The sequence below is a fragment of the Bos indicus genome, chromosome 27 (assembly GCF_029378745.1).
Source record: "Bos indicus isolate NIAB-ARS_2022 breed Sahiwal x Tharparkar chromosome 27, NIAB-ARS_B.indTharparkar_mat_pri_1.0, whole genome shotgun sequence".
NCBI classification, from domain to species: Eukaryota; Metazoa; Chordata; class Mammalia; order Artiodactyla; family Bovidae; genus Bos; species Bos indicus.
In genome coordinates this window covers 5,568,174-5,590,394 of record NC_091786.1, presented here as the reverse complement: position 1 = coordinate 5,590,394, position 22,221 = coordinate 5,568,174, and the positions used below count along the sequence as shown (strand labels likewise).

General features: G+C 46.6%; 1 protein-coding gene across 6 annotated transcripts in view; it reads right to left on the bottom strand.

Annotated features, from left to right (window-relative positions):
- Positions 1-10,757: 10,757 nt before the first annotated feature.
- The window catches only part of MCPH1 (microcephalin 1), a 240,143-nt gene continuing 228,679 nt past the window's right edge, over positions 10,758-22,221 (bottom strand). For all 6 annotated transcript variants that reach the window (XM_070781622.1, XM_070781625.1, XM_070781623.1 and 3 more), the window contains 2 exons: positions 21,851-22,088; positions 10,758-11,097 (listed from right to left, as the gene is read on the bottom strand). In XM_070781622.1, coding sequence (XP_070637723.1) covers positions 11,045-11,097; positions 21,851-22,088 — 291 coding nt within the window. In that variant the 3' untranslated portion in view covers positions 10,758-11,044. The remainder of the gene's footprint in view (positions 11,098-21,850; positions 22,089-22,221) is intronic.

The following is a 22,221-nucleotide window of genomic DNA, read 5'->3' as shown; positions in this document are numbered from 1 at the left end:
ACGGGGCGGCCAGATGGCTGGCGGGTGTCTCCCTGGGGTAAGGAGCAGGTCGCTCTGAGAGAGGGCGGCAGTGGGAAATGGCTCAGCTTTCAGATCAGGCTTAGAGGGCTGTGTCTGCTAGATCAGCGGTGCCCCTGAGACAGACTTGACTTGTGCTGGTTTCCTCTTTTCCCCCAAAGCCTTCTCATCCCGTCACCCTGACCCCCTGCCTCTACTGCTTCTCCCCAGTCTTTCCCTAGATCCTCACACCCAATCCTTTCCAGTAACACCACTTCTCCCAGGCTCAGGGGTGAGGGGGACTTCCCTGGCAATCCGGTGGTTAACACTCCAAGCTTCCAGTGCAAGGCTGTGGGCTTGATCCCTGGCTGGGGAACTGATATTCCACAGGTGGTGCGGCATGGCCCAAAATAAAAATAAAACATGTGGGTGTCCTGCTGCTCCACTGCGTGCACTTCCCACCAGTTCGCAGCCTCAGAATCTGAGTTTCTGGCGCCTGAGTGAGAACCTTGGATGGGAGAGGTGGGTGTCTGTAGAACCATTAACATTTGATGAATAAAATGAAAAGCGTGACTTAATGGTGCATAAGGATTGTAAATAAGCACCTTTCTAGGAAAACCTCATAAATATCACAGTTGACTGTTACTAAGGAAGTAAAAAGAAAAACCGAGCTCAGGGTGAGAGAGGTGAATATTCCCGCTCTCCCTCCCCCTTCTTCACCTCCCTGTCCCCCTTGCTCTCCCGGGCTCATGGGGAGAAGGGTGCTGTGTTAGGACTGTGCTGATGACCACTGGAGCTGAAACGTACCGGTGGTTTGCTATCAGCCTGACTGAGGAATGACAGTGAAAGCCATGTGTTCAGAGTAGACAGTACATTGCTCCACATTTCCTCTGCTTCTTGTACATTCAAATTTACTTTTCATGCTGGGATTCAGCCCCATTTTGAATTTACTGCTTCTTGTTAGCTTTTGGGCCATGAAAAATGATGTTACTACACCTTTCATGTCTGATTTTATCACAGATGAGGTGAACTTGGAGGCTTCAAGTGGGTGGTGGGAGGGAAAAGCTTAGGAGAAGCATTTTGTTCTCCACTATGAATTACCCGGTATTGCACAAGGTTTGGAGTATGAAAAAGGCCTTCCAATACTTACACATGGTCTATTATTTTTTCCACTTAGATTTTCTCATGTTCTTTTGTGTGTGAACATTGCAGGAACGTCTTCCCCCATTCACTGTGTTTACAGGGTGTTTTGCCTGTTGGTAGGTATTTTAACTTTGTTTTGGCAATTATTCTTTATATGGATGTCTTAACTTTTAACATATTATTTATTCGTTAAAATTTATGTAACACAACTTCTGTCTTTTGCTTTATGGATGGTGGTGTCTTTAAGAAATCCTTCCCACTTACAAAGCTTTTCTTATATTCATTAAGCTTTAGACTTTGAACTATCAGTCCATCTGGAGTTGATGTTTCTGTGTATATGGTGTGAAGTAGAGTCTTTTTCCCCTTATGAACAATACAGTTTTCCATAATGTCCCACTAACTTGTCAGACCATCTTTGTTATACACTAACTTTCTATACACATGGGGGTCCGTTTCTTGCTATTCTTTTCTGTTGATCTGTGTATCTACCCTTATCCCTACGTTTACCTGCACTATGTTAATTACTATTGCTCTATTATGACTCATCTTATCTGGTAGAACAAGCCTTGTCACATACTCTGTTCAGGAGAGTTTTAAATATTAGGAAGCTCTGAGAATCAGCCTGTCAGAACACAAACATATGCACAAACAACGGAATTGACTATAGATTTCGGGGAAAATAGACATCTTTACTATATTGTGTTCCTACATATATGCTGTATCCCTTTTTGTGTACTTAATATATTTCATGTTAGCCTTCATTTATTTAGATGTTTTTAAGGTCCGTCTAGTCAAGGCTATGGTTTTTCCAGTGGTCATGTATGGATGTGAGAGTTGGACTATAAAGACAGCTGAGCGCCAAAGAATTGATGCTTTTGAACTGTGGTGTTGGAGAAGACTCTTGAGAGTCCCTTGGACTGCAAGGAGATCCAACCAGTCCATCCTAAAGGAGATCAGTCCTGGGTGTTCATTGGAAGGACTGATGCTAAAGCTGAAACTCCAGTACTTTGGCCACCTCATGCAAAGAGTTGACTCATTGGAAAAGACTGTGATGCTGGGAGGGATTGGGGGCAGGAGCAGAAGGGGGTGACAGAGAATGAGATGGCTGGATGGCATCACTGACTCGATGGACGTGAGTCTGGGTGAACTCCGGGAGTTGGTAATGGACAGGGAGGCCTGGCGTGCTGCGATTCATGGGGTCGCAAAGAGTTGGACACGACTGAGTGACTGATCTGATCTGACTTATTTTACTTGAATAAGGCACTAAACGTCGATCTGTGTTGTCACAAACGCCAGCATTTCCTTTTTCATGGCTGAGTAATTTTCTATCGTGTGTGTCACACGATCGCCTTTTCTTTACCCATCTATGGACACTTAGCTTGTTCCCATGACTTCATTACTGTAAGTAAAGCTGCAGTGAACACAGAGGTGCAGGTATCTTTTTGAGTTAATGTTTCCATTTACTGCAGATAAATACCCAGAAGTAGAATTGCTGGATCGTATGGTAATTATTTAATTTAGCTCTGTGCAGTTTACATGTATAAAGCTGCATAGAACTAAACAGATGAAAGGTTGTCTTGAATCACGTGAATATACCGGGATTCTTGGCCCCCGGAGGAGAAGAATTCAATCTGGGGCCAGAGATGAAGCTTGATTTCTCAGAGCTTTTGTGTAATAAAGTTTTATTAAAGTATAAAAGAGATAGAGAATGCTTCTGACATAGGCATCAGAAGGGGGCAGAAAGAGTACCCGCTTGCTAGTGTTAACAATGAGGTTATATAATCCAAAAAATGTCTGGAGGTTGTAAAGACCTCATCAGACCTACTCCCATAATTTACATTTTAAGATAACACTGTCCTCAGGCAAGACACATCCTTGTAAAGACCAGGTCTACTCCCATAATTAACATTTTAAGATAACAGAAGGTTGAATCCAAAGACTGTCCTTAGGCAGGATACATTATTGTTATATAATCCTAAGGAATGTGGAGAAAGAAAAAAAGTTTGTCCTTTCTTCCTCTTTGAGAATTCCAGACGCCTCTCTCCTTGGGGACCCCTAGACTCCTTATCAACCTGCCTAGGAAATGACTCTCTCACAGAGAAATCCACCACCCTCTAAATATATGGATGCTCAGATGAGCTAAGTCAGAACCCCTGATGATTGTGCATTTTTAATGCTTTTTGTTGAATTAAATTGATTTAACTTCGGCTTCGCTGGTCTCTGCTGCAGCGCTCGGGCTTCTCTTGTTGGGAGGCATGGGCTCTAGAATGAGGGCTTGGCAGTTGCAGTGCTTGGGCTTTGCCGCCCCACAGCCTGTGGAATCCTCTGGGAGCAGGGATTGAACCTGTGTCCCCTGCATCGTCAGGCAGAGTCCTAACCCCTGAACCACTAGTAAAGTTCGATTATTTCTAAACTCCTCAGATGATTCTAACGTTCTGTCAGGGTTGAGAGTCCCCGCCCTAGGCACTTTCACAGCAATACCTCGACAGGAATTTTACAGCATATTTGCAACACTCTGCTAGAAACAAAACTTGATTGAAAAAGACATTAAAGTCACCAAATCATCAATTCCTGTCTACAATGAAATATTGTCTGCATTTATCATATCCCTCTGAGTATTCTAGATCCTCGCTATTCAAGCAGCTTCCATGACATCATCTGGGAGCTTTTTATAAACGCAACATTTCAGGCCCTGCCCAGATCTACAGAACCGCAATCTGCCTTTTCACAGAGCAAATTCACGTTTGAGTGTGAGAAGCCCTCTTTAAACCCTTCCTTAAGTTCTCAAGCTCAGAGTTTTCTCAAACGCTTTTCAAACACAGTTACAAAGGGGCATGGTTTTAAGTAACTATCTAGCAATTAAATCTTTTAAGCCCCTAAGTGGCATTTATAAAAATATGAGAGGATACTATTTAATGTATCACACAGTGAAAAACGTTCTATTAAAACAGTGGCACTGGGTGCACATAACGAGAGTGGCTTGCCAAACACAAAGGCACTTTCACTGACATCAGATGACGCCTCATTTGAAGTTCATCCTTCTCAGTGTTGTTTGCCTTTCAAACAGTTTACTGAGTTTGATCAAGGCTATCCCTTATGCACGGACAGGTTCAGTTTGTGCCATCTCTGATGCAAAGAGTGGCCACAGTGTGGGTAAGGGGTTCTGAGTTTAGACTGTTTTTGTAGGATTATTGCTCGTTAGTTGAATGATCTTGGAGGGGGCAGCTTCTCTGATAGTGAAGTGGAGGGCTGCACCAGATGAGTGGTTTTGAGATGCATCAGAAGTATCCACAGAGGCACCGTTGGGGGTGACCCCATGGACAAGGTCAGGTCCTTTGGGCCAAGGTCTGGACCTCTCTCCCTCCTCAGTCTTTAACCAGAGCAGTTCTCCTGACAGCTGTCCTGTCTATTGCAGCTTTCATGCGACCTCACTTCAAGGGTTCCGGCATTTAACAAAGGCTGAAAACAACTGTTACTTAAGATTTCTTGGAATCACATTGATTCTGCCTTTAAAGACCACTGTGGTAATATGAAGGTAATCACCTGCATGTGATAGATACTAGCAAACATTTAAAAAAAAAATTATTTTGCATTGGAGAGGGTAAGATGGTTGTATTCATTGTTGTACAGTTGCTCAGTCATGTCTGACTTTTTGTGACCCCATGGACTGCAGCATGCCAGGCTTCCCTGTCCTTCACTATCTCCTGGAGTTTGCACAAACTCATGTCCACTGAGTCAGTGATGCCATCCTACAATCTCATCCTCTGTCATCCCTTCTCCTCCCACCTTCAATCTTTCCCAGCATCAGGGTCTTTTCCAATGAGTCAGTTCTTCACATCAGGTGGCCAAAGTATTGAGCTTCAGCTTCAGTATCAGTCCTTCCAATATTCAGAGATGATTTCCTTTAGGACTGATTGGTTTGATCTCCTTGCAGTCCAAGGGACTCTCAAGAGTCTTCTCCAACACCACAGTTCAAAAGCATCAATTCTTTGGTGCTCAGCCTTCTTTATGGTCCAACTCTCATATCCGTACATGACTACTGGAAAAACCATAGCCTTGACTAGACGGACCTGTGTCAGCAAAGTAATGTCTCTGCTTTTTAATATGCTGTCTGGGCTTGTCATAGCTTTTCTTAAAAGGAGCAAGCATCTTTGAATTTCATGGCTACAGTCACCATCTGCAGTGATTTTGGAGCCCAAGAAAATATACTCTGTCACTGTTTCCATTTTCCCCCATCTATTTGCCATGAAGTAATGGGACTGGATGCCATGCTCTTCATTTTTTGAATGTTGAATTTTAAGCCAGGTTTTTCACTCTCCCCTTTCACCTTCATCAACAGGCTCTTTAGTTCCTCTTCATTTTCTGCCATAAGGGTGGTGTCATGTGCATATCTGAGGTTATTGATATTTCTCCCGGAAATCTTGATTCCAGCTTGAGCTTCATCCAGCCCAGCGTTTCCCATGATGTACTCTGCATAGAAGTCAAACAAGCAGGGTGACAACAGACAGCCTTGACGTACTCATTTTCCAGTTTTGAACCAGTTTGTAGTTCCATGTCTGGTTCTAACTGTTGCTTCTTGAACTGCATACAGATATCTCAGGAGGCAGAAGGTGGTTTGGTATTCCCATCTCTTTAAGGATTTTCTACAGTTTGTTGTGATCCACAGAGTAAAAGGCTTTAGCATAGTCAATGAAGCAGATGTTTTCTGGACTTCTCTTGCTTTTTCTATGATCCCACGGATGTTGGCAATTTGATCTCTGGTTCCTTTGTCTTTTAAATCCAGCTTGTACATCTGGATGTTCTTGGTTCATGTACTGTTGAAGTCTAGCTTGAAGGATTTTGAGCATTACCTTGCTGGTGTGTGAGATGAGTGTAATTGTGCCATAGTCTGAACATGCTTTGGCATTGCCCTTCTTTGGAATGGAATGAAAACTGACCTTTTCCAGTCCTGTGGAGAAGGCAATGGCATCCCACTCCAGTACTCTTGCCTGGAAAATCCCATGGGTGGAGGAGCCTGGTAGGCTGCAGTCCATGGGGTCACAAAGAGTCGGATACGACTGAGCGACTTTACTTTCACTTTTCACTTTCACGCATTGGAGGAAATGGCAACCCACTCCAGTGTTCTTGCCTGGAGAATCCCAGGGGCAGGGGAGCCTGGTGGGCTGCCGTCTATGGGGTTGCACAGAGTCGGACATGACTGAAGCGACTTAGCAGCAGATCACTGCTGAGTTTTCCAAATTTGCTGGCATATTGAGTGCAGCACTTTCACAGCATCATCTGTCAGGATTTGAAATAGCTTAGCTGGAATTCCATCACCTCTGTTAGTTTTGTTTGTAGTGATGCTTCCTAAGGCCCATTTGACATGACACTCCTGGATGTTGTCTTCTATGTAAGTGCTCACCCCATTGTGGTTATCCGGGTCATTGAGACCTCTTTGCATAGTTGTTCTGTGTATTCTTGCTACCTCTTCTGAGCCAATAACTTCCAGTTCAGTTCAGTCGCTCAGTTGTGTCTGACTCTTGCGTCACAAGCTCTCCTCTTGGGATCCTGCTTCCTGCCCTCTTTACTGTCTGCACGAATTGTTCCCAACAAGCTCTGAGCCCACCAGTCAGCCCCCACCCCAAGGACTCCCCTGAGAGTGAGCACGGTGCTCCTGTGACCCCCACCCCCGAGCGCTTGGAGGCCGCAGTCTCCCATTTCTCCCATGACACAAACCACGTAGAGCGGGACACACAGAACTACTGGTCGTCTCACAGACACTCGGGTCAGATTTTTGCCTCTCATTCAGAAAACCTCTATTTCAGTGCTTTTGGATTTGGCAGTTGTAGACTGGGGGCTGTGGGGCTTCTGTCATTATCTGTGGATACTCTGCTTTCCAGAGATCACACCACTTCTAGAGAAGAACTCCGGGAGTTCACTCAGACTCACGTCCGAGTCAGTGATGCCATCCAGCCATCTCATCCTCTGTCGTCCCCTTCTCCTCCTGCCCCCAATCCCTCCCAGCATCAGAGTCTTTTCCAATGAGTCAACCCTTCACGTGAGGTGGCCAAAGTACTGGAGTTTCAGCTTTAGCATCATTCCTTCCAAAGAAATCCCAGGGCTGATCTCCTTCAGAATGGACTGGTTGGATCTCCTTGCAGTCCAAGGGACTCTCAAGAGTCTTCTCCAACACCACAGTTCAAAAGCATCAATTCTTCGGTGCTCAGCCTTCTTCACAGTCCAACTCTCACATCCACACATGACCACAGGGAAAACCATAGCCTTGACTAGATGGACCTTTGTTGGTCCTCAGTAACTTTATTGAGGTATAATTCACACTCTGTAAAACTTACCATAGAAAATGTACTGTTCAATGATGTTAGTAAATGGATACACTTGTATGACCAAAATCAGTCGAGTTTTAGAATATTCCTATCATCCCCAAAATGTTTGCTGTCTATTTCCATTTCTACCCCCAGAGGCAGGAAACCACAGATCTGTTTTCTGTCTCTATAGTTCTGCCTTCTCGAGAAATGTTATCTAAGTGGAATCACACAGCACGTAGCTTCTTTCTCCTTCCCCGTTCTCGGGGATGGTTCACGTTGCTGCCTCTATCAATCGTTTGCTGTCTTTTATTGCCGAGCTGCGATCTGCGGTGTGGATATAGCAGGTTTTGTTTACCCACGTATCAGTTGATGGACTGCTCCTAGCTTTTGGCTGGTGTGAATAATGTTGCTATGAACGATTGTGTGCAAGTCCTCTTGCAGCCACATTTTCAGTTCTCTTGGATACACGCCTAGGAGTAAAGGTGTTGGATTACATGTGTATGTTTAGTTTTCAAAGGAAACTGCTGAATGACACAGCCATACCAGCGGTGCACGAGAGTCCTAGGCTCTGCACGTGGTCAGCTCTTGCGTTGTCAGAATTCTTGGCTGCAGCTGTTCCTGACGGCGCATGGCGGCATCCCCGGGTGATTTTACTTTGCATCTAATGACCAACGATGTTGAACATCATGTACTTCGTCACGTCTACATGCTCTGTGGGAAATGTCTTCTGGCCAGTCTTATTAATGAATAGAAATTCTTCTCTTCTGTTTTTATCTGTTTTTAATTGGAGGATGATTGCTTTACAGTATTGGTTTGATTTCCGCCACTGAATAGAAGTTGTTTACATAGTCTGGACACTCTTCATCAGATATGTTTTGAAAATATTTTGCCTAGTCTGTGACTTGTCTTTTACTTTCCTAAATCGTTTCTTTCAAACAGCAAAACTTGTACTTGTGACGCGGTCCAGCTCATTTTATTTTTTTATGAATTGTGCTTCAGTGTCACACGTGGGAAATCCCTGCTAACCTTTCAGAACGATTGCCTGCTGTGTTTTCTTCTAGACATTTAACAATTTTAGGTCAGTGGTTCTCAGCTGGGCAGTTTTGATCTCCAGAGCATATCTGGGGATACCTGAAGACAGTCTGGAGGGTCACAGCTGGTGGAGAGTGCCAATGGCATCTAATAGAGGCCAGTGATGGGGCTCCATGTACCACAGTGCCCAGAACAGCCTTCAGAGCACAGAATCATCCTGTTGGAAATGCCAGCAGTTCTGCGGCTGACAAACCCTGAGTCAGCTCTGGCCCCTCTGAGGTCAGTGTGTGTGGTGTGAGGTGGGGATCTCCGTACACTTCCTTTTTGCATGTGAGGTAAGGATATGTTTTTTTTTTTTTTTCTATCTTACTGCACTGAATTGCCTTGGCACCTTTGTTGAAATCAGGTGACCATAAATATGAGGATTTATATCTAGATTCTCTAGTCTTTTCCCTTGATTTGCATTCTACCTTTATGCCAGTAAATTTTGAAATCAGGTAGTGTAAATCCCCTAACTTTGGTCTTTTTCTAAGAAATTACTTCCTTCTTTGCATTTTCATATACATTTTAGCATTAGCTTTTCAAATTCTGTAAAAAAAAAAAAACCAAAAAACCAACAACTGGCATTTTGATGATTATATTAATCAATTTTGAGGAAAATTAGCTCTCTTATGAATAGTCTTCTAATCCATCTTGGTATATTTCTCCAATTACTTGGGTCTTTAATTTCTCCCAGAAATGTTTTTGTAGGTTTCAGTATAAATTTATTCCTATTTACTTTAGATGATGTTGCAAATGGAGTTGTATTCTTAATTCCATTTTTGAATTATCTTTTTTTTTAAATTCCTTATTGTTTTCTACGTGTAGTATATGTGATCTGAGATAGTTTTACTTCATTTCCAGTCTGCATGACTTTAATCCCTTTTCTGGCCTCCTTCTCTCAGTAGAATCTCTGATATAATATTGAATAGAAGTGGTGAGAGCCACATACCTTTCAAAATTAAAAAAAATTCAGAATTCTGAGACACTTTTAGTCCTCTGTGTTTGGGTAAGGGGTGCAAACTTGTAGTAACTAACTTTTAGGATTGCTGGGAGGATTAAACAAGATACCACATACAAAATGCTTAGTGGAAATCCTGGCACAGACAAGTGACCTTCTAAGGGACAGCATTTAGAAAGAGAATCCTAAGTGGCTGCTGGCAGGCAGCATCAGGGACCAGGACTCTGCTGTTAGGATGCAGGCCTGGGTGGACACGTTGTCTGGGTGGTCCTCTGTGGCCCCACGGCCGGGGGATGAAGTTCTCCGTGGCTTGTCCCCACCGGGAGACGGCACATTTTTGGTCTGTTGCCAGGAACTGCTGGTGTCAGGGGAGTTCTGCCAAAGTACTGATACCTGAGCCCCAAAGTAGCCAAGCCCAGGATGTAGTGGATGACATCGTGAAACAGGGTGTACGTGGTGCGAGGAAGGACCCAGGCTTGCCAAGCAGTGCTGAGCTCAAGATTGCTGGGCAGCAGTGTTAAGAGGGGCTTGGGGCATATGCTATGTTTACACCAAGAGAAAACGCTTCCTTATTTCCATGTGCATCGTTGTTACCTTCTCTAAGGTTTATTCTAGACGTAGATCCCTTGTATTTGCTGAGACTTGATATTTGGGGCTTTCTAGGTTGTGGTAGTGGTGAAGAACCTGCTTGCCAATGCAGGAGACATAAGAGACATGGGTTCAATCCCTGAGCCGGGAAGATTCTCCTGGAGAAGGGAATGGCAGCCCACTCCAGTACTCTTGCCTGGAGAATCCCCATGGACAGAGGAGCCCGAGGGGTTTACAGTCCATAGGGTCACTCAGAGTGACTTAGCATGCATGCACACGATATTTATTTGAGGTAGAAATCACAGCTGAAATGAGTAACATGAGGGAACAGAATCATGAGGGCATCACAGCAGCACCTGTAGCCTCGCTGGGTTGAGTGTTTTTCTCCGAGAGAAGCTGAGCGGCCGCGTGTGTAGGATTCATCCCGAATCCCCATCTCCTCCAGGGGATGGCGGGCATCCTGGAGGCCAGTGGGGACCCTGGTCTGTGGCGGGTGGTGCTCTCCTCGCCAGAAACTAAGCTTGCAGAAGCCAGGGCTACTTCCATGGGGCTAATAATCATTAATTACAGCTCCTGACACCTGTCTTCATTAATAGCTTTGAAAGGAATCTCAGGGACCTAAGGTGTAACTGTGATAACGGACCAGCATCCTTCATACCCAGCAGACTCTTTGTTCTCATTAATAAACACAATTTAATTTCCACCCTTTATTTAACAGTACAGTGCTTCAATGACAAATTCTGGGACTTAATTATGATCGTCTCTGGGACACACAGACTGGGTTTATATAGAAAAGGCCCAACAGAGGAGGGTCAGTACTTCTCTGAGACACACAGTCAGACGTCAGAAAGCCACGTGAAGGCACGTCTTCATACACCACACACACGCACAAACGTGATGATGTACGAAGGCATCCTTTCTGTGGCCGAGGACGAGTGGTGGGCTGTTCACAGCTGCTGTGGGCTGGAAGGTGTCTTCATCACGGCAGCAGGTGGTTCTCAGAGGCACAGACCTTGTGCTGACTGATGGAATCTAGAGGGAGAGAAGCAGTTAGCACTGATAATGGCCCGCATATGGTAAGACAAAAATCTTATCATAGTAGTGTTAGTTGCTCAGTTCTGGCCGACTCTCTGCGACCTCTGTCCATGGTCTTCTCCAGGCAAGAATAGTGGACTGGGTGGCCATTTCCTCTTCCAACCTTATCATAGATACACTAAACGTATTTAAAATCTTCAGTGGTCCTGGGTTTCATGGTCCACACATCTGTGTCCATAATGGCACACGTGCCTAATTAAAGTGAAGCAGAATAACATAAAGTGAAATCAAGAGTTGAGCTCCTCAGCTGCACCAGCAACATTTCAAAGGCTTGGAATCCACGTCTTAGACGCAGCACACTTGGACATGCCCTTCATGGGGAACGGTCCAGTGGACAGTCCATGACATGGGAGACTCAAATTCTCATCTTGCTATGGCAAGTACTCGCTGGTACAGGGCAGAGCGTAACTGTTTTTTGAGAACCACAGGAAGCGCCCTGGCCCGGGACCACCCCAGGTGCAGGAGAGGGGCCGCACAGGTGGGCCTGCAGCCGGCTCCAGCAGCCCTGTGCTCTCAACACTGGAGAGCTGACTGCCCCCGACCCTTCTGCTGCTGTTGGGATGAGAGGGGCGTGCAGTGGGTGGTCAGCACGGACTGACAGAGTTAACTTATTGACGGCAACATTATCCAGTGGGTGAACAACTGTCTGAAGGACTTTAAGAAGTCAGGATGATGAACAACAGAACATGGAAAGCTGTGACGGTTTTGAGATACAGGCAAAAAAAATGGGCTTATTTTATGACTAAAAGAAAAACAAAACAAAACAAAATGGAAGAAAAAAACAGCTCATCTTAGTTGTAGCTCAAGGCAGTGCCCCAGAATTTAATCAGAGCCCTCCAAGATGAATGCACCTCCTCACAGGTGGTCTGAGCTGGGAACTGAACTGCAGAAGGGAGGATCATTAATATTTGTTATATAGATCATACACATTATATAAATGTAATTAATACATATGGTGGAACTGTAACAATTATCACTGATACCACACACACCACTTAATTCTCTACATAATACAGTTAGGGATTATTATGACATATTTTAATGTAAGCCCTTTAATCATGATACGTATTGCATACACTTTCTCTCAGTTTGTAACTTGAGTTTCAACTTTTCTTATAGAAGTTTTTACTTATATATTCAAATTATACCCATCTTTTATTGCATCCGGACTTTGAATCACAGGTAGAAAGGCTTCCCTAGACTTGGTTATACACTAATCCAGCCATATATTCTTCCAGGTTGTAAAAATCCCATTGATTCCATTTTTTACATTGATTTCTGACAGGATGTCATTTTTGAAAGCCAGAGAAGACTGCAAATAGGATGATGCTCTTTCCTACCTAATCTAAAAATCCAGTATATAATTAACACAGAACAGATAAATAGATCAGTGGATAAGAACAAAATCTAGAAACTGACCTATGCATATGTAGGAGTTTAAGAGATGGTTCAAGGTGGCATTATAAACCAATGGAGGGAATTCCCTGACAGTCCAGTGGTTAGGACTCCATGCTTCCCTGCTCGGGGAACTAAGATCCCGCATGCAAAAAAAAAAAAAAAAAAAAAAAATCAGTGGAGAATGATAAGCTATTAAAGAGATGAGATGATTCCTTATATCCCACAATAAATACAGATGGATTAATGCTCTAAACATTAAAGACTATAAGAGCACTAACAGAGACAGGAGACTAGGGTAAAGCTCAGGGTAGGGAAGCTCTCTAAGTGAAACCTCAGTTTAGGTGCTGTGGAGGAATAGAGGTATTTTATTCCATCCAGAATAATTAAAAAGTAAAACCCACAAAAAACACCATATAAATAAAGATAGACAAGTTGAGAGGATTTTATGTCTATATTAAACAATCAGTGTAAAGCAATGTGGAAAAGAGAAACAGCCTGATGTAAAAGCAGGCAGGGGACAAGAACAGCAGTTCAGGAGCTGCGAGTCCCCGCTCGGTGCTCACGAGGAACTCAGTATTAGCATACACCTTAAGTAACGAGGTCACCAGATAGTGAAAACATGGTTAAAGTCTGGAACTGATGAGGGTGTGGGAAACAGGAATATCAAAGTACTGTTAGAGTGCTACCCAGTGAAGCTGTGTGCATCAAAATTTAAAGGACACACACCCCAGGTTTCAGTAAATCCCCATCTATAAATCTATTTTACAAAAATACTCCTGTCTGGGATTGGGCTAGACTAATTAGAGCTTAAGATGGTCTCTTAAAATTGAATTTGAATCACTCCAACTAGAATAAACACATACAGTTTACAATACCAGAAATAACCCCAAATATCAAATCGTAAGGAGTGTATAAATTAATCACAGCACCTCTGACGGTTAAAAAGAATGAAGCAATTGAATGAAAATGGAAGGATCTTCTAGACCCAGAGTTGGATAAAAGCTCATCAATGTGTGATTCTCCGTTTATGGAGAACAAACCCTCAGTGCGTATGTTTATATACATTTATTTCTATGTAAATATATGTTAAACCTGAAGGAGACAGCTTTGTCTGCAGTGTAGCTGCTTTCGGGAAGGGTAGTTGGGTTCAGGGATTTTATGTATTTCTCTGCTGTCTGACTTCCTTGACCATGAAATCAAGTGTCACTCTACATATCCGTCCATCTATTGTGGTGGGCAAAAGAATATTGGCTGGAGAAGGATCCAGCTTTAAATTCAGATAAAACGAAAGCCACAAGGAAGTCTGTGGCTAACCCCTCCGCCCTCTGGGATGGTGCTGCCCGAGGGGTTTGCCCCTGGACCCCCGAGCAGGGATGAGGGGTGTGTGGTGGCGTGCGCGGTTGGGGCAGGGGGCAGTACTTGAGGAGCGGCCGAGCGCCAGGCCAGCTGCATCCAGGGGGCGCCTCCCAGCTCCACATTCCCAACTGTAAACATACCCGGGGAGAGGGATTTCTGTCCAAGTTCATTTGGCATCTGAAGACGGCCACGTCCCCAAATTCCAATGTCATGTCAGATGTACGATCGTCAAACACCCCATAAAACGTGACCACAAGACAGATGTTAGCGCAGTGCCAGTCCCCGCCAGCTGAGAGGGAGACAGATTGTACACCAGCGGCTCCCATGAAATTGCAATTGGAAAGAAAGAAACCCAGGTTTTGTTTGTTTTCAGCAGAGCTATCTCACAGGTCTTGGCACATGTTATGTGTACACGTTCAAGTTCACTGGCTGGGCTTCTGTGTGGTCGTGTGGTTGGGATGTCGAATCAACATGCCGCTGACGCTTTTTCTTTTTTTAAGGGTGGGGTGGATAAGTCACTTTATTTGAACTAAGACTCTGGTTGCCAACAGCCAGATGTGGTCCTGTGTATAGAGTTCGGGGACCCTCAGGGCCCTCGTGGGAGCTTTATCTCGACAAAACGAGCCACGAATTTTAGGGCTGGGAAACAGCAGTGTCTGTGCAGCCGGGTATCTGTACATAAGGGGTCAGCTTGTGACTCTGCAGGGCTTTCCTGGTGGTTCAGATGGTAAGGAGTCTGCCTGCAATACAGGAGACGTGGGTTTGATCCCTGGGTTGGGAAAAATCCCCTGGAGAAGGGAATGGCAACCCATTGCAGTATTCTTGCCTGGAGAATTCCATGGAGAGAGGAGCCTGGTGGGCTACAGTCCATGGGGTCTCAGAGCTCGACACAACTGACCGACTAACACTTTCATGCGACAGTTTCTTCTCTCTGCTGTGCGGAGTGAGGGTCCCCGATGGGTGCGGAAGGTCGCCAAGTCCTTTCTGATGCTGAGTCCAGCCTGTGTTTCCCTGTGGACCCACACCAAGCATCTCTCCCCCACAACACGCTGTTTCCTCTTCTGAACAAGCCAGGCCCTTCTCTGCTTCTCCATGGATCCCGAGTTCCAGGCCCTCACTGTTCTCCCGGGTGCTCGGAATCCAAGTCTAGGACTCACCGTCCCCTCTTCTCTGCCCTCACATGGCACAGCGTCCAACCTGCCAGAGGGCGTAGGTGTTGGACTCAGCGCTTATTTAACATCTGACAGCTTCACATCACCTCCATCACTATTTCCCTGGTCCTAACCACCACCGATCACCTCAATCTCTGTAAGAGCTAAGGTCACTCTCTGGCTTCTCTTTAAAAATATGTCTCAGAGCCCATTTCCCTTTCTTAAAATCCTCTGGTGACTTCTGCTCATTCTTAGAACACCACACAGCTGACCACTGTCCATGTAGCCTGCGGGCTCAGGCTCCGCCGCCTCCTCCCCGTCATCCCCTGGATCCACGGCCTCTGCCCACCTCTCACCTTGACCCTAACTGTTCCCTTAGCGCCACACAAGCCCATCCGGCCTCGGCGAGAAGCCCAGCTCACTATCTCTCTGCACATTCCAACCTGTTTTCTTCATAGTATTTATCACCACCAGGATTTTAGAAAATGTTCTCTGTCGTCTTTAGAGTGTAAGCCCCCAAAGAGCAAGGGCTGTATCTGCCTTTTCACCTGCTATTCCAGGAGTGCCAAGAACATGCTTGACACAGGGAAGATGCTCAAAAAACAACAAACTGGGTGAATGAATGACCTGATGCCGTGCAGAGCATCTGAAGGAGACAGTCTAACCTAGCAGGTCTCAATCTTTTTTTCTGCTCTGATATTGGGGTAGAGACGTTCACTTATCTGATACTTAACCAAGGGTACACTACGAATTTGTGCTGTCTTAGCTAAGACTGGCTAGTTTATTCCTAGCATGCCAACTTTTCCTTTCCACCTAAGATATGTGAGTGAAAAGATATCACAGCACACTATATTTTCTATACATTTTATATTTATTCCTGGGCATGGAAATGCTAATGATTTTAGTAAGTGTATCTTAAGAATCTTGCTGAATTGATTATAACCATTTCATGACTCTCTTCAATTTTTCTATGTATATATTGTATCATGGGCAAATATGCTGTAAGTTTTTTATACTCTTCATCATTTAGGAAAGTTCCCTTATTCCTAATTGTTGTTGTTATTGTTTTTAATCATGAGTGGTATTGGATTTTCTCTAATGCTTTCAACATCTGCTGAGAACAATCAATGGGCTAGAAGAAATGATTTAATGATATTTGTTTCTACATTCTTCAGTTAAACCTTACCTGATTATATGTTTCTTAACATACTGCTAAATTTAATTTGCCAATATTTTATTTTGGATTTTTACATCCATCTTCATAAATGAGTTTGGGCTAGTCGTGTAAAATGAGATGAAATAGCTTCTCTTTTCTTTTTGTCCTGCAGTAATTTGAGATGTTTGGTAAAACTTTTGTTAAAACTATCTAGGGGGAGGTGGTAATGATTTTTTTTGTGGTGAGACAGACATAAGCTGCAAGTTGCCATTTAAACTGTTCTAAGCATACAGTTCAGAGGCAATAAGTACATTCACAATACTGTGCCAGCACGACCAGTGCTCGTGCCCAGAAGTCTCCTACAATCCCAAACATAATCTGTGTGTTCATTAAACAGCAACTCCCCATTCCTTTCCCTGCTCCTTCCAGACTGAATTAAACTCTGTGTCTCTGTCCCTATGAATTTGCTCATCCTTAGGTAACTCATGAAACTGAATTACGTGGCCTCTGTCTTTTTGTGACTGGCTTATTTCACCTGAACACAGTGTCTTCAAGGTCCATTTGTGTTGTTGCAGGTTTCAGAACAGCCTTCCCTTTTAGGGCCGAATAATATTCTGTTGTTTGTCTATGTCTGGTTGTTTATCTGTATAGTGGAGACGTGGCCTGAGATGCTCTGAGGACCCCTGATGGATTCGACGTGATCAGCAAACCGTCAGTCCAGGGCTGTAACAAACGCCCCGTGCAGAGTGTGCAGCTCTGGGCTGCTCTCTGCTCGCTCCTCCAGGGGGCGGGGAGCCTGCCAGCACGTACGAGGCCCGCACACTATCAGGGACCTTTTTCCTGAAAGCACTGACATGGGGAGACACTCAAATGCTGTTTTATAAGTTATAAAGAAATCATGCCGAGGCGAGACCTTTTTTTTTTTGGCAAGGCTGTTGAGACTATTACATTATGTTCCCACAACAGCATAAAATGTATGTTTTATCACTTGAACGTAGCCCAGACTGGAAAGGGCGCCTGAGACTGGAAATGTATTATGAGAAAGGCCAAGCTCAACCTGATAAGACCGGTGGGGATAAAAGGAGGGAAAAACAGTCACAGCTCAGGCCACTGACCCTTGATGCCCTGTACCCCCTGCCAGCCCCCACGCCAGCGGTGACCCCAGATCTGTTGTTCCTTGACCCGTAAGATGGGAACGGTGCTCTGTGGGGGTGCGGGGAGCCCAACTCCCGGGAAGTGCTTCAGAATGTAACCAGTCGCACCAAGATCAGGTGAAGGTAACTTTCTGCCTCCTGGTGCCCGGAATCTGAGTTTTGTTTTCCTGTTTATTTCCATATGTATTCAAGCTCCACAAGTGTGCTCTCTCTCAGAAATCCCCACTCCCCCTCTGGTTGAATGATTCATCAAGAATTTGGCCCAAGTGTGCTGCTGTTGCAGGCAAAGCGGGCCCTGGGGAACGGCTCGGGAACAGTCGGGACTGGTCCAGTGGCCTCGGCAGAAGGCGGCTCGGCTGATGAGCTTCCGCTCAGAGCAAGTGACTGATCACGGCTTAGGTTTCACGTGTGGAGCCCGAGGTGGAGATGGCTCAAGTTCACGCTGTCACAGGCCAGCAACACCAGGCAGCGGAAGGATGGTATGACAGGTTTGTTTTTTTTTTTAATTTTAAGAAAACACTAGAAAACATTGGTTCATTGTTTCTAAGATACAATGAAGGGATAAAAGGCCTATCTGACGGCTCATAGTGCTCGGACATCAGAGGTCACAGTGAAAGTGTCCACTTTCCCTCCACTGAGAGGGTGATGCCAATGGCCCCCCCTTCCTCCTACTTGTCCAGCCTGTGTGACTATTGCTCGGTGCTGTTTAGTTGTTCCGTCTTGTCTGATACCTTGTGACCCCATGGACTGTAGCCCGCCAGGCTCCTCTGTCCATGGGATTTCCCAGGTAAGAGTTCCCTGGAGTGGGTTGCCATTTCCTTCTCCAGAGGATCTTGCCGACCTGGGGATCAAACCCATGTCTCCTGCATTGGCAGGCGGATTCTTTACCATCTGAGTCACTAGGAAAGCCTTTGACTCTATTAGGCCTGCAAAAACAAAGACCCCATAGAATATAGGAATAAATGTAAGGTACTTAAAAAAAGCTTAGACTCTTTGGTTTAGAAGGCAAATTACAAATCTGAAAAGCTGCTTTCAAGATTTCAAAAGCAGTTTGAATAAAATAATTAAGTCTCAGGGATTCTAGCTCACACAGCATCTGATATTCTAGTTGTAACAAATTTAGTTGATAAAATTTGAGTCCTGCTTTTCAAAATTTATCACAAAATGACATTTAAGTTGTGCTTTAACATGGTTTTAATTTTAATTTCACAACATTTTGAGAATAAAGTATTCTCTGGAAGTGTTTATGGTGAAAGCTCACGGGAAGGAGAACAGTCTTCAAAAGAGAAGACGCTTCTCTGCCGAAGGAGCAGGAATGACTTTCCTACGTGTCGTTGAGTCTTGGGCCCCACGGCCCTGGACACTGCCTCCTGCAGAGGGAGGGAGTCTGCACTCCTGTGTTGTCTCCTCTGATCATCCTGTTTACTCTGTCAGGAACAGAAGTAACTAAACTAGGTCCAGAAAGAACCAGGTGACTTGTTACCTGGTCAGAAAATAAATAATCAGCCTTTAAGGCAGGAGACCCGGGTTTGATCTCTGGGTCAGGAAGATGCCCTGGAGGAGGAAATGACAACCCACTCAGGTATTCTTGCCTGGGGAATCCCATGGACAGAGGAGTCCGGTGGGTACAGTTCACAGGTTCACAAAGGGTTGGACACAACTGAGCGACTAACACACACAGAAAAGGTGATGATCTAGACTGTGTGTTCTGTAGGTCTGTGCACATGTGGAGAGACATAAAAATGAAATCTTCACCTGCACAAAGCCGGAGCTCCAGAGGGAGATGCATACACACTAACAGAACACGTATTTTTCAAGTATGTAACACTCATATGACGAGGCTGCGGAGACAGCCAGAGGACCCAGTGCGCGCTGGCAGGGGACTGATGTTATGGGTGAGGATTTCAGCACGCGGAGAGCCAAGGATTCCAGGACACACAATACCCGGATGTTGCCAAGGGCACACGCAGATGGTGTGAGCAGTGACAAATCAGAAACAGGACATGAGTTACGGGAGAGGAAAGAAACAGAAAGGCGGACCCGCAGCTTCAGCTCTGAGACTCAAAGAATGCCAAAGGGCCCGTGGACATGACAGTCCGGGCTTCAAGCAGGTAGGCGTCTGCCTCCTGAAGACCCACCAGCAGGGGGGGCCACGTGGCCAGACCCTTGGGGGAGCCAGGCAGGCAGCCAACATGTGCACAAAGTGTGCACAGAAACGCACCAGCGCGGAGGGGCCGGCCGAGCTCCCCAACCTGGAAACAGTAAGAGTGCAGACCAGCCTCTGGGCCCCTGCATGACCGCAGGCTTTGGAAAGATGAGCTGTCGATGGGAGTTGATATCAACCATGTGCACAGTCCCGTTAGCTGAAGGAGACTCTTCAAAGTACAGTTCTGGTCTCCAGTTGGTATCATTTTGATATATGCAGTTTTCTTCAAAACAAAACAAAACAAAACCAAAACCTCTGTTTGAGAACATAGGATGTTTTGAAGGTTGTATTTTTGGCATGTGGAAAAGAGTAAACAGCCTCTGTTGGCTTCTGGACTGTAGCTACGACCGTAGGTGTTTTGAAGTTAGTTTCCAGGCAAATGACAAATGACTGTGCACCAGAAAGTGAAAGATTATATATCAAAGGAGGACACTGGTCATTTACAAGATATTCATAAACACGGTTATTATAAACGAGTGCCACCGGAACAAACACGGTCTCTGCCAACTTATTAAACCAGCAGTCCCCGGCCTGTTTGGCACCAGGGACCAGTTTCAAGGAAGACGATTTTTCCACGGACTGGTGGGTGGGTGGGGGGGTGGTTTTGAGAAGATTTACACATGTTACATTTACTGCGCCCTTTATTTCTGATCTCATGCCACCGCTGAGCCGACCGACGGGGGTGTGGTCTGATCTAATGCTGCCGCTGAGCTGACCGACAGCGGGTGCTGGTCTGTGGCCCCAAGGCAATCCTGGTGTTGAATGGTAACATCTAGGATGGGGTGAGAGAAGCCAGGAGTTTGGGGTTTAGAGACAAGGAAAGTGAACAGGAGGACAGCTGAGAAAGACACTTAGGCAGAGAGGGAGAGGGAGACATCTAAGAAGCCACATGAGCAGCTTGGCCAAAAGTGCTGAAATGGGTAATCCAGTGTCAGGGGTTGAACCTCCACAAAGCCCACAGGTCGAAGCCCGAACCTCCAGGACCTCTGAATGGGACTGTGTTTTGAAAAAGGGCCTTTGAAGAGATCACTAAATTAAAATGAGGTCATGAGAATGGGCCCTGATCCAGTTACTGGTGTCCTCAGAAGAAGACGACATGGGGACACGAGGGAGAGCGAAGTGAAGACACAGGGTAAAGACGGCCCCCCACAAGCAGGGGTGAGAAACCAGCCTCGCGGACGCTGATCAGACGTCCAGCTCCAGGACCAAGGACATCTTCCTGCCCTCTCAGCCCCGGGCCTGCGGTCCAGTTACGGCAGTTGGGCCGACACGCGGCCGTCCACACGCAGTGGAGGAAGACGTGGAGCTGAACCCCAGTGGACCTGACCCCACCCCCTGTTCCCCCCGCTTGGCTCCACCGCATCACACGTTGCCGGCTCTGCCGCCCTGCGCCCCCTCCTCCCGGCACCCCCAGAGCCAGGGACAGACGGCGCTCCCCCAACCAGGGTCGGCCTCCAGCCTCACCCGGGATCCCCCCTCCCCCTGCAGAATCCCCGGGGGACCTTTGCCCAACACGGCAACACTGACGCCGACACATGCATCACACTCACGCCCCACCTGCTTCTGGAAATAAAAGCCGAAGGTCGCTTTGCTGTAAAACACAGCACTGTGAGCACGAGGACAGGTGAGTACGCGGAGTGGGGCGGTGGCAGGGGCAGCAGCCTCCGGCTGAGCTGCAGGGGGCGGGGTGGCTGGCAGGGGCAGTGGGCGTCCGGTGGAGCTGCAGGGAGCAGGGCGGCTGGTAGGGGCAGCGGGCCTCCGGCGGAGCTGCAGGGAGCAGGGCAGCCGGTAGAGGCAGCAGCCTCCGGCGGAGCTGCAGGGAGCAGGGCAGCTAGTAGGGGCAGCGGGCCTCCGGCGGAGCTGCCAGGAGCAGGGCGGCTGGCAGGGGCAGCGGGCATCTGGCGGAGCTGCAGGGAGCAGGGTGGCCAGCAGGGGCAGCGGGCGTCCGGCGGAGCTGCCGGGAGCAGGGCGGCCGGCTGGGCCTTGCGCGCAAGCTGGGAGGGCAGGTGGCACAAGTCTAAGAGGACTTCCTTTGTCCGCGTGGGCTCACCTGGACAGACAGGTGACCTTGTGACAGCTGGTAATCACACAGCTGTTTTCTTTAACTACAGGCCTCTTAACGCAGATGACGTGAGAAGTGCAGCAGGCCTGATGCTCCCCAACCGTCGCCCCCAGGACCGCAGGACAGAGGCTCTGAAGGGCCTCCCCGCAGCTCTGACTTCATATGACGCCTCCCCCTCCCTCCAGGAACCCGAGTGTGGATGCTCACCTAGGATCCACGTTTCCGACAGGTACTTGACCGTCTCCTTCTTCCTTCCTGGGGAGGGTCCGATGAAGATGCTAGCCTGGCGAGGGACCTGTGTGACCCGACCCCCGCACAGCATGACCAGCTCCCCCAGCTTGGCTCTGGGGGGGTTGCTGGCCGGGGAGATGAACATGGTGGGCTGGTCGGCAAACAGGGTTCCACGGTACTGCCCAGCGGAAGACAGGCGTTCCTGGCGGCAGAGCTGTGGGGAGAGACAGGGGCAGGGATTACTCTAGACCTTTTCATTGTTGAGAACAAGCTGACTGAAATAGGAAAGGCTGAGGTTGGGTTGTCTGTCCTCGACGGGTTCTGAGGATCCAGGGGTGATGACAACA